Source organism: Sciurus vulgaris (genome assembly GCF_902686455.1).
Source record: "Sciurus vulgaris genome assembly, chromosome: 7".
Taxonomy (NCBI): Eukaryota; Metazoa; Chordata; class Mammalia; order Rodentia; family Sciuridae; genus Sciurus; species Sciurus vulgaris.
The window spans coordinates 96,212,598-96,231,018 of record NC_136467.1 but is presented as its reverse complement, the minus strand read 5'-3'; the positions used below and the strand labels follow the sequence as shown (position 1 = coordinate 96,231,018).

At 32.2% G+C, this 18,421-nt stretch overlaps 1 protein-coding gene across 1 annotated transcript in view; it reads right to left on the bottom strand.

Moving 5' to 3' along the window:
• EYS (eyes shut homolog) overlaps window positions 1–18,421 on the bottom strand; it is a gene marked incomplete at its 5' end in the record, with an annotated part of 1,696,555 nt that overhangs the window by 1,523,936 nt on the left and 154,198 nt on the right. The window contains 2 exon segments of the mRNA XM_079147376.1: window positions 10,611–10,658; window positions 10,660–10,839. Of these exon segments, the coding sequence (XP_079003502.1) occupies window positions 10,611–10,658; window positions 10,660–10,839 (228 nt within the window).

Genomic DNA, 18,421 nt, shown 5'->3' with positions numbered 1-18,421 from the left:
TGCTAAGTACCAGTGTACCTTCAACTTCTATGGGATCAAATATTTTAGATTCCACAGAAGAGTGAGATAAGACCATACCTTTTTAAGAAGTTTGCTGCGGTGCTCCCATTTTTTCTAAATATCTTTTATTTATCTTTCATGCTTAAAAGATTGTTTATAGTGCCTGTGATAAAGGTTTTCTCCCATTCTGTAGGCCTTCATATCCTTAATTGTTTTCTTTGCAGTAAAGAAGCATCTTAGTTTCATACCATCCTATTCATTTTTGATTCTTGATTTTACTCTTATACTTAAGTAGTCTTGTTAATGAAGTCTGTTCCTAAGCCAGCAAGATGGAGATTTGGGTCAACTGTTTTCTCTATCAGGTATAGGTTGATCAACTTTCAGTTGAGTTTTGTGAAGGATGAGAGATAAGGGTTGAATTTCATTTTGCCACATATGGATTTCCAATTTTCCCAGCACCATTTGTCTCCAGGATTATAAAGAACCCAAAAAAGAGCATAAAAGAAATATCTTAATTAATAAATGGGCAAAATTCAGAGATGAAATATGATCAGTCAACAAATATATGAAAAGGTGTTTGACATCTTTAGCACTTAGAGAAATGCAAATTAAAACTATACTGAGAGTTCATTGAACTCAGAATGGCAATTATCAAGAATACAAGTAACAATAAAGATTGGCAAGGATGTGGGGGAAAAGGTACACTCAAACATTGTTGATGGTGGGAACTGTAAATTGGTGCAACCACTCTACATAGCAGTGTGGAGATTCCTCAAAAACTTGGAATGGAACCACCATTTGACCCAGTTATTCTACTCCTCTGTTTATACCCGAAGGACTTAAAATCAACATACTATAATGATGCTGCCACATCAGTGTTTATAGCAGTTCAATTCATAACAGCTAAGTTATGGAACCAGCCTCAGTTCCTGCAGCAGATGAATGGATAAAGAAAATGTAGTATATATACACAATGAAATATTACACATCCATAAAGAAATGAAATTATGGCATTTACTGTTGAATGGATGGAACTAGAGAATATCATGCTAAAAGAAATAAGCCATTCCCAGAAAACCAAAGGAAGAATGTTTGTGGGGGTTTCTGCCACATCCATTGTGGATGATAAAGGGTTAACTGCCAGAAGACAATGTTGGCTATAAATCAATCTATTACCCATAAACTTATCTCATCAATAAACACACGAGCCAATACTCTTTTTAAATAAGAGGGGGCAGGATGGCTCAGACCATACCAGATCTGGCCTCTAACATCATGGAGTAGCCCAACTCTCCTTTATTTTTAGCCACACAGGTAAAGGTTCCAGAATGGAAGGGGCTTCTTCTGTGATGAACAGGAATGGATGGAGTTAGGGGAGTCCTTTTCTCAGGGAAACTATCACAGAACCAGACAGGGAACCACTCCCACAGTGCCATATACTCCCCAGCAATCTAGGACAGACCTCCATGACTGCCATTTCCTAGAAATCAGGCCTCTGTGTCCATGGCTCAACCTCCTCTGATTCTGCTAGATAAGGATGGCTCCCCACAAATGTTCTGATATGTGGATGCTAACACACAATAAAATGGTGGAGATAGGGAAGAACTTTGGATTAGACAAAGAGAATGAATGACAAAGGAAATGGGAATAGGAAAGAGTAGAATAATCTGACATTACTTTCCTATGTTCATGCATGAATACACGACCAGTGTAATTCCACATCGCATACAACCAGAAGAATGAGAACTGGTACTCCATGTGTACATAGTATGACAAAGTATATTATATTGTAATGTATAACTAAGAAGAACAAATAAAAAAAACTAAATTGAATTTAAGAAGACATTTTATAGTAAGAAACTAATCATTTAAATTAATGAATGAACTATACATAATTGTAAGTGTCTTGAAAGATATTTAAATATGCATGTTCTTGGTAATTGCTTATACAGGCACATACATCATACATAAGTATTTGCATTTATCTTTCTTTCTGGCAGTGTGTTTCTCTGATGTTACTAGTCCTGTAATACTTTTGACTTACTATTTACCAATTTCTATATTTTCTAGATACCAACATACAAAGTATTTAGCAAAAAATCTTAGACTACTGAAATACCAAATATTTCCCATAATTTATGTTGCAACTTGAACAATTCATTCCAGGTACTTATTATAAGATTCCATTATATGTAAGTTTGTCATCTGCTCTAAGCTCATGTAGACTGATTATGTTCTGCAAAGGTAAACATTTATCATAACAAATATTCAAACACTTAAAGTCATCACTTTATAAATTTCATTTAACAATTAATACGTATTTATTCCTATTTATTCATATTAACAGAATACTGCTCTTTCAGTCTCTGAAGAACTGCTGAGTTCAGTCCTTCAGGAATGATAATGAGAATCATGTTTAATGCTCACTCTTCTGCCTGGATTTGGGTCTATCAAAGGCTAACCAAACTTAACAGGTAGCAGGGTTGACAAAAATATTTGTGAAAGGCAGTATTAAAGAAAAGGGTGTGGGGAAAGAGCTGTTTTTCTTCACACTGGGAAATTATTATATGCCTTTTGTGAGTTTACATAATTAAACTTCATCTAAGAAAATAAAAGTAAACAGAAATTATGACTTTTAAAATGGCAAAGGGATTGTAGCTTCATTGAAAGTAGGGCATATTGTTATGATTGGATGGCAAATCTTTAGCTATAGCATGACACATTTGTCTTTCAGATTGTGATTTTATTGTAAATGGTAGTTTCTTAACCTTGAAAAGATGCAAAATTTATATAAAATATTATTTGCATAATTATCAAATAATTTACTAAATGTTGTATTTCAGGAAAAAAAAGGTTATGTGCAGGAATTTAATTGTGATCTGGCAATAAAAATATTCAACACTGATTCTAATTGAATGCACATATGGGATTTTCTCCATAAAAACTAGATTTCTAAGGGTCAAGCATTTATACTAAAGTGTTATAAAATACCCATCTTGTAATATGAAGGATGAACAGGTTTTCATCAAAAGTAGCCCTAATTAACTTACTAAGGGAAATGACTAAATATATTCATTTTACATATGGAATATCAGTATTGATATATTTATTATTTATGCCAAGTGCATTTGTACACTGTAAAATATTTCAAAGCAAATATTTGCAAAATTTGGCTTATCATCTATTCTACACAAAAGCAGTTATAGGGAACCTGGTCTTGGGTCCGTTTCAGCTAGACAAGTCTAGAAAATAGCACATATCTTTTTCAGTTTTACCAATATGGGTGGGCATCCTATTTCTCCTTTCTATACATATCTCACATTACTGTTAGTAAATATTGAAAGGATTTGGGCTTCCACAGGGAAATCTAGTATATTTACATAAGATGAAAAAATTAATAGAACATAAGGTTCCTGTAGTTGCTCAAGTTTTTCTAGAATTTTATATTCTTACAATTTTCCACTGAGGTTAAAAAAAATCATCAAACCTAAAACTCAGAAATCATACAAATAAATCAACACAAAACTATTAAATCCTACAACTATATTTTTATTAAATCAAATAGTAAGCAGCCTGAGACCAAATAATTTAAATATGTGGAGTCCAAAATTTCTAGTGTTTTCAAGGAAATAATTAGTACAACTTGTTAATTTTCATATCTACAAATCTTAAATACATGTATAATAGAATTTTATCAATGTTAAAAATATCATGTTAAGTTGTAAAGATAATATGCATATTTCCAAGGACTAATGGGTCCTGATTTTTAATTCAAAAGATGTAGAAACTACTTTAAAAAATTCAGTCAAGAATCTGTCTTGATAGATGCTCAAAAATTTTATCTGTGGAATCAGAGAATATAATACTTGAACTCAACTTTGAAGGGTGAATGGAATGAAACTGTTTTAAAATTCCCTGTGAAATGCAAAGTATTCATAAACAAGTAACAGATACTAAATTTTAGTAAACCCTAAAGAACTTTTACATCTTTTCAAATCACTGAGATGTGTCATTTTTTTAAAAACTTCATCAGCATTTCGAAAAATTAGTGTTGTCCATATCTTTGTATAAAGCCTACATGAGTTAGTAAGACTGAAAACAAAGCTTCTAAAAATCACACAGGAAAGACTAATATCATTTGTGTAGACATATGAAAATTCTTCAAAACTTATAAAAATAAATTGTCATTGTATTCCATGGTTCACTATAATTGTTTTTCTTTCATTCTTATTTAAAATATTTTAAATTATAAAGGTTAAGACATCATCGTATTTATCTTATTGATATCAAGCCAATGGCATGTATAATCATAAAATAGCATAAATTCCACTGAATTCAGGAATAAGAAAAGGATGTTCACTAACATTATCATGGTCTGTCATCCAATAACTTGTCACATTGTATCAAACTACTACAAAAACCAAGTGTTTTAATTAACTTTTTCACTGCTGTGACTAAAGGACTGGCCAGAAGAACTTTAGAGGAGGAAAGATTTACTTAAGGCTTGCAGTTTCAAAGGTCTTAGTGCATAGAAGGGTGGCTCCATTCCTTGGAGCTTAAGGTAAGATTGAACATCATGAAGGAAGAGTGTGGTAGAGGTAAGCAGCTTACATAGTGATCAGAAAATAGAGAGAGAGAGACTCCACTCACCAGATACAAATATATACCCCAACGTCATGCCCTCAATGCCCCACCTCTCCTGCCACGTATCACCTGCCTTCAGTTACCACTCAGTTAATCCCATCAGGTGATTAATTCACTAATTGGGTTAAGGTTCTTTTAACTTCTCCAAATTTTCTTGCACTGTCTCACATGTGAGCTTTTGGGGGACACCTCACATCCAAACCATAACACCTACTGGGTAAATAGGAAAATAAATGAATATTATCTGTATTTGCAGATGATATGATTATCTCTTACATAAGTAGGTTTTTGTTTTTTAATTTAAAAAGAACTATATGTCTTACTGATACACAGTAATGTTCATCAATTATGTGTAAGTAAAAAAGAGGAAATACAAGCATAAGTACACAGAATCCAGTATTAAAAGAATGATAAGCATTAAATAAGGCACATTTCTTGGTAGGAAAAAACAAACTGTCATAACAATGGTGGGTTCTGGTGGTACAAGCCTATAATCCTACCAACTCGGGAGGTTGAAGCAGGATGATCACAAGTCCAAAGCCAGCCTCAGCAACTCAGTGAGGTCCTAAACAATTTAGCAAGAATCTGTCTGAAGAAAACAAACAAACAAAAACCCAACAACTATAAAATGCCAAAAAGTTCTGAGGATGTGACTCAGTGGTTAAGTGACCCTGGCTTCAATCTCTGGTACAAAAAAAGAAAAAAATTATTCCAAATAAAAGAATTTCACATTGCAAACACTCATTCCTTTATATTACCCCAAGAAATTAAAATCAAAATAAGATTTGCAATAATTTTTCATATCAAACTAGAAAAATTCAAAACCACAATGATGAATACTTGGTATGATACATATGCAAACAATATAGTACTCTTATATACTGTTTGTGAATACACACATTAAGACAAAAATAAGATTGTAACAAAACAACAATAATTACAACCACCACCACCACCACAAAAAAAAAAAAAAATGCACACGTACTTCCTTTGATTAAATAGCTCTATTTCAAGTTTGGTTGGTTCACATAAGCAACTACTTTGAAGTCATTAAAAGTAAGAAAATATACATCTTACTGATGTACATTAATGTTCACCCCTTATCTGTAAGTAATAAAAGAGGAAATATAAACTTGTAGTAAATCCAGTATTAATCTTTGATTTGGGAGGTTTTTTCCTTCCATGAAATAGAATTGAGAGGGAGTTGACAATGAGCTCACCACAGGATATTCAGGAATGAATTCTAGGGACAGATCTCTAGTGGCTCATCTCTGTGCTCTATTAAAATATTTATGTTTCTTGGGAGACCAGGCTCATTTCCATGAGGAGTAACGGTCATCATAGAATGAAGTGGTGGGTTCTGCCCCTCCTTTTTCAGAGATCTATACTAGTTTGGTGGCTAAAGAAGAAATATAGCTGAATATGAGGGATGGTGATGAAACAGAGCCTGATGAGATCCTACAACTTGTCTTAAAAGCCCTGGGCAGGCACTAAAGGTTGATGGAATTTTCATGAAAAAAGGGGACACAGCAGAGTGGGATAGGGGACACCAGGAAAGGAACAGTGGATTTTAAGGATCACCACAGCAACTAAGTGAAAACAAATACTAAAACCTTTTGTTTGAAGGAGGATTATACTGTCACAGTTAAATTTGGAGAAAGTCATTAATGTAGAAGTCAAATGTAGCTCCTAGCCCCTACTCTCAGGCATAAATAAGAAAATATTTTATATGAAATAAAATCAATTACAAACAAAACACCAGGATTGATATTTCTGTATGTTTGTGTCTAAATAATCAGAACACAAAAGAGTTTACTCTGTACATTTATTTGGGGTAAAAATATGTGTGAGGTCATAACAAAATTGTCAATTTTGAAAGTTACGTTAATTCAGTTTCTATTCAAAGTGAAGAGGAATGTGGAAGGAAGGAAGGAAGGAAGGAAGGAAGGAAGGAAGGAAGGAAGGAAGGAAGGAAGGAAGGAAGGAAGGAAGGAAGGAAGGAAGGAAGGAAGGAAGGAAGGAAGGAAGGAAGGGTAAATCCTAAAGGTTTCCATTTTAAACACCTCATGTAAAGTCATCCAGTTCTTTAGTTGATGGGATCCTCTGGGTTATGTGATCACTCAATTGACTGTTCTGATAAACACAGAAACTTCATTTTCCTGAACATAGAATAATAAATGTACTACAAATCTCTTTGTATCACACTTTTTCTGATTTTCAGGGGCTTACAGACTGATTTGGGAAGAAGGAAAATATAATTAGTCGATTAGGGGTTATTTATTCATAATATTCATTGCCTTCCTTCTATCATTTTTAGGTTTCATAGAAATGCGAATAGGGATGGGTTGGCTTCCTACGTACTCCAGTAAGCTCTGCTGTTTAGAACAGATGTATAATATCTTATTTCACCAAAGTCCTATGCTATGAGCACGGCCATTCCACCTCATACTTGGCATGGCATCTGAGAAATAAACCAATCTATTAGAACAGTGAAAACTAGGCACAGTAATTGACAGTGTATAATAGCAGCTGGGCATCAGCTGAAGTGTGAACTTGTTTGAAACACTACTGAATTTTATAGAGATAGAAGTTAATACATAAAGAAAGAAAAGACGTCTGTAGAGAAGTTTTGGTGTCTAGAATTGGAAAAATTCTGTATTACCCAAGTAGGTAACTTAGATTTATAAAGAACGCTCTCTAGCTGACATCTGGAATAGAGAACCACATAGCTTTGTAAGTCAAATTTACAATATATGAGACTGTGGACGAAAAGGAATTTGCTTTAAAGTACAAGTGTCACGAAAAAAAGGATAAAAAGGAAAAGACAGACTATCAAGGAATCTTAGCTCAGGCCCATCTCAATAGGGAAAATGTGAGTCTAATTTTTTGAAAATAACTTTGTGTCCTCTGGTCAAAGGAGAGCTTTCTAAACAAATCAGTTATCAAGACAAATAGGAGAAGATGGTTATTCAAGTCAAGAAACAGAGGAAACCCAGAATATTTGAAACAAAAACAAACATAATCCTATATAAAAATTTAGTCAACTGACCAAGAGCTCTTATTTGGTCACAAAGAATTTTAGAAAAGAGAAGTGTTAAAAGTTTAAAAAGAAGAAGAAGAAGAAAGAAAGAAAATTAACTTAAAAATCAAATTTAGAATTCATCACTAAAGTACCGTGGAGATGGATAACACAGGAATTGCACAAAGGTTGTATCTTGAAAGAAGTCCACTGGAGTTATTCTGAGAGTATTAAATCCTTGTGAAATTTCACATGATAGCTTTGGAATCAGATTTAAATAATAAAAAAATCCACTCACGTATATAGCTTTACCATATAAAGGTATCAACTTCCTGCTCCAAGGCTTAGTGGGTTTTTCTGCAGAGAACACTGGGCTGGATGATTTTCTTCCTGCTGTGCTGAATGGTAGTGCACATTCAAAGGTGAGTTTTACATCTTTGGATCCACACACGTCCTCTTCACTAGCATTAATGGGGTTAGTATAGTTTTCTCAGTCTCACAGACCGCCAACATCAGCATGCCCCCAAACTTAGTGGGCCCTAGAACTACTGAATGAGAAATTCCCATGTGACCAATGATCCCTGGTGATTACAGCTTGATTCCAGGATGTCCAGGTGATTCTCATGAACACTAAAGTCTGACTTCCTCTGGATTAGAGATATAGAGAATGCAGACTTAGCTGGAGAATTCAATTGTAAAGCTAAAGTATTCATAAAAGATGTTGGAGATCACAGAAAAGTAACTAAAGCCAACTTGAAAACCATAGTGAAACCCTTTTAAAAATGTTAACAAGGACTGGGGATATAACTCAGTTGGTAGAGTGCTTGCCTGACAGGCACAAAGCCCTGGTTTCAATCTCCAGCACCACAAAAAATAAAAGTTAACAGATTGCCATAGTTCCTATACAGAGGGAGAAAAACCAGATGCAGGAAGTGAAAGGTAGAGCAGGGGACAGTCAATGGAAGGAGAGTACAGGAAGGGAGGATCAAATGGAGGCTGAAGCCAGGTGGAAGACCTCAGGTGGAGGGGAAGAATCAGATGAAGAAACACAACTGTTGGATGAGGAGAAATCAGACGGCAGAGACTAGGAAGAGAGGGTGAGGGGCACCAAACTGCCCCCCAAATATTTTACTTTTTCTGTATCCCTGGGAAAATTTAGACAGATCAGCTCCTTCACATCTCTGTGTGAAGACTTTAGAAATTAGACTAAATAGTTTGATTTAAGAAAATCCACAGAATTCTTTAAAACTCAGTGAGAAGAGATAGATCTTGCTGTTAATATGAACTTATGAGCCTTAGCCTACATTTAATTTAAATAATAAAAGAAAAATAGCATATATTTAACAAGTCAGAAAAGTGGATCATGCCAATTATATACTGTATACTGTGGTATTGTGTGTGTGTATGTGTATTAGAACTATACAAATAGCATATGACAAATATTTAATGATCCTGTAATATATGGCCAATACAATCTTGATACAGAAAATGACAGATCATTTGCTGATTATGTGTGTACAAATACTCATATGTATATGTACATACTAATAGATACAAAATATCAGATGACATCTCTTAGTAATTATATTAGTAATAGTTTTACTAATTCTTTCTTCTATTTTACATATAATTGTAGCTTAACTTTACATGTATATGATTTGGAGAAGATAGTCCAAGTTTTAAAACAGGAGTATATATATATATATATATATATATATATATATATATATATGCATATATATATATATATATATGCACATATATATATATGCACATATACACCTGTAAATATATACATATAAATAAATATATACATATATATACATGTAAATATTATATATATATTTCAATTATAGGCAACTATCTTTAGTAATATTAGTATATTTATGCCATTTGATTTTTACTTACGGGTTGTTTGAGTATGGAGCAATGGAACAAATTTTTAGAGAGATTACCTGAATTTATGAACTCGAATGTGTTTCCAGCTTTAGAAAAGCTAATCTGAATGGCTATGAATTTATTCCAGTGATATCACCATTTCCATTTTTGGAACTTAATCTTTTAAGATTGTGTCCATTGCCTCCAAAACCTTCAGCATATTACTTTAAATATTGAATAGGAAACTACATTTTTCAGTTTTTGATGGAAATCCAAATAACTTTTAGAATTGAATTTGCTTAATAAAAAGAAATAATATTTTGTTATTATACATTAATTTATTGAAAGGTAGATATGGCTTAAAAGTGACATTATTGATATTATTTTCTTCCTGCATAGCCTCTGTATGGTTTTTAAAAGATAAAAATAATAGAAATTTTAAGTTATTAAAAACTATCATTTCAATGTACAATCATTGGAAAATATTTCATTTCAAGCATAATATCTCCAGTTATATAAATGGGAGTCTTTAATTTCTGATATTATTATGCTAAAAGATACCTTATTACCACCTACCACTGTGAATCTTGTCCTTTGTTGTACAAAGGATGAAATAAGTAACTGATTTTATTTTATTTTTATCTTATTAATGTCAGGTCACCAAAATGACCTTGCCAATTCTGAAATAACATTTTTATTCTTAAGTAAGAAAAAATTGGCACTCACTGTGCTGATACAGCCAAAGAGGAAGATGAAATGCAGCCCTGAACGTGTTCAGGCAAAATTATTAGGAGGTTATGGTTGCCAGTTTTGCTCTTCAGACTTTTGACATATGCCATCATATTCTCAATGGTTCAACCTGGACTTCTTAGCCTAATTTGCATAAATAGGCCTGTGGAGTCAGCAATGAAATTGCCCAAAGAACAATTCTCTTATTTGAGTGAAGGTACTTTTACTTTGCCAAATGGAAAATCAGACTATAATATTATTAATCATTAGACACAGTTAGATACTTCAAACAAATGTATTAACAAAATTATCCACTTAAGACTGATTTCTCAGGAAATACTTGCCTGTAAGTCCTGGGACACACTTGCAGAAGAAATACCAAGCCAATCATACTGGTTGCTCCATTTTTGCAGGGTGAAAATTGACAATCTTCAGTTTCTCTTTCACAGATGTTTCTTTCATATCTTTGCAGACAGCTACTGTTACAGTTGTGCAAGTGGGCCAGGCAGAGGCCATGAAATGATGTACTATGTGTTCCTGTGCAATTTTCAACATTGGTAATAGAGAATCTGCCAAGATAACCCAAAGAACAACTGCACCTAAAACATAGAAAAGTTGCAATCCAAGTTAGACATGTACTTCATTTTGACATATTTAATAAGTTGCATATTTATTAAATTGATACAATTATTTAATGAAAGTGGATTTGGGATGAACTTTCAAAATGTTCTCATAGGAAGCATCCATTTTTGACAAAGTATGATTTTGTTTACTGTGCAAAATTAAAAGTGGAAAATACTTTGGTGCGAAATAGGTCTAAACTAAAATGTATGTCCTGCCACTTACTTGATATTCAAGCTAGTATAATATGAACTCTATTGATGCTAAGTGACAGTATACGTATGTGTGTATAAAATAGATCATTCAAACACAATCTGTCACTCCATGCAATTATTCACCTAAAATATAGCAAAAGGTCAATGCCAGGAATTCTTTATATTTTTATTAGAGCATTATAGTTATACATAGTAGTTGGGTTCATTTTGACATAGTCACACATACGTGAAATTTGACTCCATTTAAGTTCCTGTTCCTTCCCTTTTTACCTCCTCCCTCACCCTTCTCTCCTTCCTGTACTCTACTGATCATCCTTTTGTTCTTTTATTTATTTTTGCTTTTTACATATACAGAAAGTAAAATTCTCTGAGGTATATTTATACATGCACAGAGTAGGATTTTGATAAATTCATTCTCCCCTTTCCTGGCCCTCCTCTTACCCTACTCCACATCTCTTCTCTATATCTTTATGATATCTGATCCTCTCTCGTTTTTTTTCTCCTTATTTTGCTTTACCTTCCATAAATGAGATAAAAATTTGACCCTGGATTTTTTAGTCTGGCTTATTTCACTTAGCATGATGTTCTTCATATGCTTATTTTTAAAAGCTATATTATTTTGGATTTTAAAATATTTCTACCCTTGTATACAATTCATGGATTCATTATTCTATTTTATTAAAAACAGATTTTAATGTATTTTCAAATTGACTTTGCTTTAATAGCATACATACAAATTAATTTCTGCAGTGATTTTAATCTCTCCAATATAATATGTTAGTGTTTTTGATGTAATTTTCTCTAATTGAATATCATGGTGAAATTATGAACAAGGTAGTAATCTTTTTCTGGAGCTGGGCAAAGTGAGTCTTTGAACATTTTTATTCCTTTCACATGCACATACACACACACACACACACACACACACACACACACACACCCTTTCAGTACTCCATTTATGTATTCAATCATTATACATTGAACACATTTTCTTGGGTCCTCTGTCTTGGTACTACCTTAAGTGATATGAATTATAAGATGCAAATATAATCACACATTTTAGAATATGCTAATGTGCATCCTTTTGAAAAAATATATGTATGTATATATATACATGCATATATAGAGAAAGAAAGTAATAAGTTAAAAAAAATCCTAAATCATTGTGATAATCTTAAGCTCAAAGTAACACTGTGAATTTCAAGAATCCTTTATGAAGTATTGAGAGAGCACTTAAGATAATCATATAGACATGTCAATGAGTGAAGATGAACAATGTTAAATCACTTTGCTTGTTATTAGTAATGGAAATTAACCTAATGAACCTAAGTCATTACACTTTGAACAAATCTATATGATGGTGTTTGGAGCTAACCAAAATGTTAAAGGTCAACTATTTCAAGTCTTTCTACTTGTAGTTGTGAAAAACTTAGCCATTTAATGCAAGTTTTCAAAGATCACTGAGACTGCTAATGATAGGCAGTATAGTAGTTGCTCGGATATATTCAAAGTGGTGGCCTTGAAAAGAGACCCTTTATTCTAATTCCTTTACAAATTATTTGGTAAGTAAGTTTCTGAGTGATCTATTTTTCTCATTTGCAAAATTCTCAATTGTACTTGTATTTCACAGAAGATGATTAAATATATACATTACCAGACAAGCATCCTTTTTGCTTCCTCTATCAAAATGACCTCATGAGGGAGTTGTCAAAAATAAAAGAACATATTTATTTCCTTTAACATCCCTCGAAAAGGAAAAAGAAAAATAAGATCTACTTGAAATAAATGTCACATGACATTTAAGGTTGCCTGTGCTTGACCCTGTTCAACTATTTATACATTAACTATTAATTTAACCCTTTCACTTTCAAAAGTGTTTGCTATGGGGTAGTAATTTGCACAGTGCCCAACACATAAACCAAGATTATATGTAGTCATGAGTATTGATAAGACTAGTTTTAGTCAGAGTGCTATTTTTTTTATCTATGAGAACTTAAGAAATATACTTCAAAATAACCAAAAACAGAAACAAAGCTTTTTTTCCTAAGTGAATAGGTTATCCTGGGTAAAAATATGAAGGTCTATTGCTATGGTTTTTGAATGTCCTCTTCAAAATTCATGTTGAAATTTGGTTACTACCATGATATTAAGAAGTGGGATCTTCAAGAGTTGTAATTTTTGTGAGACCTCTGCCCTCCTGAATAGATTGTCACTATCATGGGAGTCAGCCAAGTTGTGTCCAGAATAGGTCTGGTTGTATCAACCTCCTCTTGCCCTTGCACTCTGTCTCACTTGCCCTTTGACCATGTTATGATGAAATAAGACCCTCAACAGATATACATTTCAATCTTAGACTTCCCAGCCTCCAGAACTATTAGCCAAATAAACTCCTATTGTTTATACTTTACCCAGTATGTGGTGTTCTATGACAGAAGCAAAAAACATATAATTGACTAAATTGAATTCCTCCTACATTTATCTCCATTAACATATCAGCAAAATAAAAATAACAGATGAGAATTACACAAGTTGATTCCATATTTCACATGAAAAGCTAAATTTAATCAGTAAATTTAAGGACAATATTTTTGAAAATTAAGTGTCTTATGGAGGTACTAATTAGATACTACAACTAACACTGAAATAATTAAAATAGGACTTCTTGGTTATCTATCAGTTGCTAGTACTTAAATATCTAAAACCTATGTAACCAGTGAAGAATCTTCAAATCATTTTTGAATATTTACAACAAGTCTCAAAAATGTACTTACAATATATTTGGGTACATAAGCACAAATGACTTAGTTTTGTTACAGTGGCTTGGAAACTGGGTAGGAAAGAGTAAATGCAAGAAAATGGTGCAATGCAAGAAGTAGTGCAATAGTCCAGAAAGAGATGATCATGTTAAGAGGATTGAAACTTTCAACATGGTGAAAAGTCTTCTCAGAATACATTTTAAAAACAGGATCTACAGTTTTTACTAATGGATTAATTTTTGTGGAGGAGAGGAGAATTTAGGATTTCTTCATTTAAAACCATGCAATTAGGGACAGTGGTAATCTTTAGTAAGAGGAAATTTAGCAGAAGAAATTTTGGTTAGAAACTAGAAGTTTACAGTTATCATGACATATTTGGGAAACCACTTATACATATAACCTAAATGTCAGTTGGGTATATAAGTATTGTACCAGGAAAACAGGCCCAGAATGGAGATCAAAATTTAGGGTGAAACAGAAGATAGCTGACTTGATTCTTATATTTCAATATTACATATGATTATTAATTTTCATTTTATTTGATTTTAAGATTTTTAGAAGACTTTTCTTGTGTGCTTACTTTTTCTTAATTTCATGATTTTTAACAAAAATCCTTTTTCCCTTTTTTTAATTTTTCAAGAGAATATCATGCTCAGTGAGACAAGTCAATCTCAAAAAACCAAAGGATGAATGATCTTGCTGATAAGCAGATGATGACACATAATGGGGGGTAGGAGGGGGGAAAGAATGAAGAAAGGAGGGACTATATAGAGGGAAAAGAGAGGTGGAGGCCTGGGGGGAAGGAAACAATAACAGAATGAATCAAAAACTATTACCTTATGTAAATGTATGATTACACAAATGGTATGCCTCTACTTCATGTACAGAGAAACAAGATGTACCCCATTTGTTTACAATAAAAATAAATTTTAAAAAATTTCTTTTTGACAAAACAGTCAAATTTTAGAAAATGTCAATGACTGTTCATAGAATTTGATGTATTTATCATTATCACTAACATTTCCACTTCCCTCAATCTACCTACCTACCAACTTATGACTTAAATATAATTATTCACATATATCCTGTTTATAAAACTTTTTTAAAAACACATATCCCAGGTAAAATATAATGCTCTGAAGACTTGCTCTTTTTATTTAATGATATGTCTTGGGTATTAGTCCAAATTTTCACACATTGTTTTCAAAGGTTGCAAATAGTCCACTGGATGAATTTATACCCTCTGAAGATACTCTATTTCTGAAGTTTTATTTATTGCAATAACAATTACACAGCTGTGGAAGGCTTTGAACACATATATCAGTGATATAATAACATCACTATATATAATATAGTGTGATATATATAATATAGTATTATATGTAATATAAATTATAGTATTATATATAATATAGTATTATAATGTAATGTATGATATAGTGTGATATATAATAATATCATGATAATATTCAAAGTGAAAATCTCTTACAGAATCATTCTTAATCAGATTTCTGCAAGAGATTGTCTGAGATTTCAATCTTAATAGTTCTTAACAAAGTGCACCCCAGAAAGATAGTAGCATGTTACATTTTCATTCCTTATTTTGAGAATGCAGAGTACATCAAGATCTGAAGAACTTTGAATTTCACAAAATGTTTTGATTTCTACCAATTTGATTAGGAAGAGCTATATTTTTAAAATGTGGTTTTATGTGTTTAAATTATGACTATCCACAAACCACTTTTCATAAGGTAACTTTAACTTTTTTAACTTTTCATAAGGTTCTTTAACTTTTTGCTTAATAACTGACTAGTTTCAGCAATTTCCTACAATTATTTTATATTTTCACATTGATTTTTAAGTAGTATAAAAAGAAATATGATATTGGTACTTTATTCTGCTTTACACAAACCACTCCCCCATCACCTCACACACATCCTTCATAAGAAAAAAACCCGTGATCAGTTGCCTTCTAATGACCATTGTCTGGAATCTCATTGGTGTGACTAAGGGCAGTCTGACTTCTTACTGACAGATGCCCAGATTTTCTGAGATGCCAAGTACTTAGGGGTTTAAACCTATTTCCATGTTTTACCTATTTTATTTTTAACTTATGTGTTCATCATTGTGTAGTGGGTTAAGTCACATGGGATGAAGGAGGGATTCCAGAGAACTAACGGCTTGCAACTAATTCTTTGATTTTCTTAGAATTACTCTGGTCTGTCTGGTGATTCCAGTTCCTCAGTCTTCCAAGTGTTGAGCCTACTTATTGGTTTCCCCTCAGCCACCAATTTACTTTGGTGGCTGATATTTCCTAGTCAGACTTTTTTGCCTGTCCTCTGGTGTCCCAAATTCTGATGTGATACCTCCTTGATGTCTTCTTTCCAATTGTGACTGGAGGAAGTGGTTCATTGGGGGTGTGCCTATGGGGTATATATTTTGTATCTAGAGAGTGGAGTTTTTCTCTTTCCGCTTTCTGATCATCATGTAAATTGGTTTCCTGTGCTACTCTTCCGCCATGATATCACCTTGAGCCCTGAGCAATGGAGCCGGCCTTCTATGGATTACAACATCTGAAACCGTGAGCCCTCAAATAAACTTCTCTTCTAAAATTGTTTGGTCTGATCCTTTAGTCACAGCAGCAAAATAGCTAAAACATCCATTCTTTTTGTTTCTTTTGACTATATTTTTACTGGATTTTGAGAAAAATGGAGGGAAGCATGTACTACTGAACAGAACTACTTAATAGGTAGTTAAGTATTCACAAATTACTTAAAAATTTTACTTATATTCTTCTGGTTGATTTATTACACATATTTTTCCAAATACTTGAGTGTATTTGGATTTATGAAAACAAATTTTACATTTTATGGAGCAATGAATCATCTTTCTCTTTAATTGCTTATAAATCTCATGTCCTGTTTAGAATAGCTTCTCCATTTTAAGAGTATAAAATATTCATAGTTTCTTCATAAATGAATACTTAACAAATTTTAATGGTATAATTTATTTCCTTATGTAGGTAAGGATACATGTATGTATGCATATACATAAACACATATGTGTATTACTCATAAATGTATATTTTTCTGTAGTTCCTAGTGCTTATATATAACTCTCCAAAATATGCCTGATTCTTTGTTTTAATAAATATTGGAATTACTCTTCTTTTTCAGTTGATCTTCTTTGTTTCTTTCAAACTCTATCTTCCACATCTTCAATATAAAGAAAAATAGTTTATTTTAGCTTTGAATGATATTGTATAGAATTTATAGAAAAATTTTGGAAGGATTTCCATATTTAAAACATTTTCTTTCTACCCAAAAACATGCTATGAAATTACAATCCTTTAATTTTCTAATATTCTTCATTAGAATTTTAATGTTTTGGTATACACTCATTAAAATTTATTACCAGATATATCTTGCTAACTTTGTAAAACTTTTTCCTTCATTTTATTTTCAAAGAGAAATTTGTTTCTGATTGAAAAACCAACACATTTCTTATATCAATTATGCAATAAGCCACTGTATGGAATTATTTCATTTATAGTAGTTTTGTTCAATTATATTAACTTGCTAGAATTATAATAATTTCATCTGTAAACCATAATAATTTTTTCTTCTTTTCCTGTTTATTCTAACTCATTTGTCATTTGTTCCTATACATAAATACGTTCAGGGACCTAGATTAGTAACAGGTATTCTTGATTTTAATACAATGCTCTTAGTTTGCCTACATAAAGTTAAGTGTAAACTACTTTATCTTTTTTAACATTTTCAGTCTTGAAATCTGCATTGATTTACCAATTGCATAGTTCTAGCCTTGTTTGAGCTTGCATTTTCCAATATTTTCTGACGTTTTTTCTTTTACTCTTTCTAGTTTGAATTGCTATTTGACCTTTTTAGAACAACAAAATGGGTTTGTTTTATTCTAGTATTTGAGGTATTGTCATAGATATTATTAATGTATATCACTTGTATAAAAACTTCTTGTTTTCTGTTACCACCGTGTGTGACTTTCATTATATTTATTTTGTGTGTGAATTGGTTTATGTTATGATTGATATACTTTTCAATATTTGTCTAGTTTTCATATTCTATGTTTTTAAATTTAATCAATTTGCCTTCTATTTCTTCAAATGAACAAACCCTATCTATGATATCTTTCTATAAAGATTAGAAAATTGTAACATTTCAGTATCTTCCCCTTTATTCCTTTTAGTTTTAAAGATTTTGTGCATTATATCTTCAGTTTTATCATTTCCATTGTTTGATTCAAATTTCAAATTAAACACTTTCTCTTAATTTTTTTTTCCTTGTAATGCTGGGGATTGAACCCAGGACCTTGCCTATATTAGGCAAGTGCTCTACCACTGAGCTACATCCACATCCTGCTGTATTCCTCTTAAAGAAATCAAATAAATCAGTGCACTTGTTTCTGTGTTTTTGAAATATGTAGGCAGTTATAATTTTATGATTGTTTAATTTTATATTCACATTTATGTGGAATCCACATTCATTTGCAATTCATATCCAGAATGTTCCCATCCATATTTG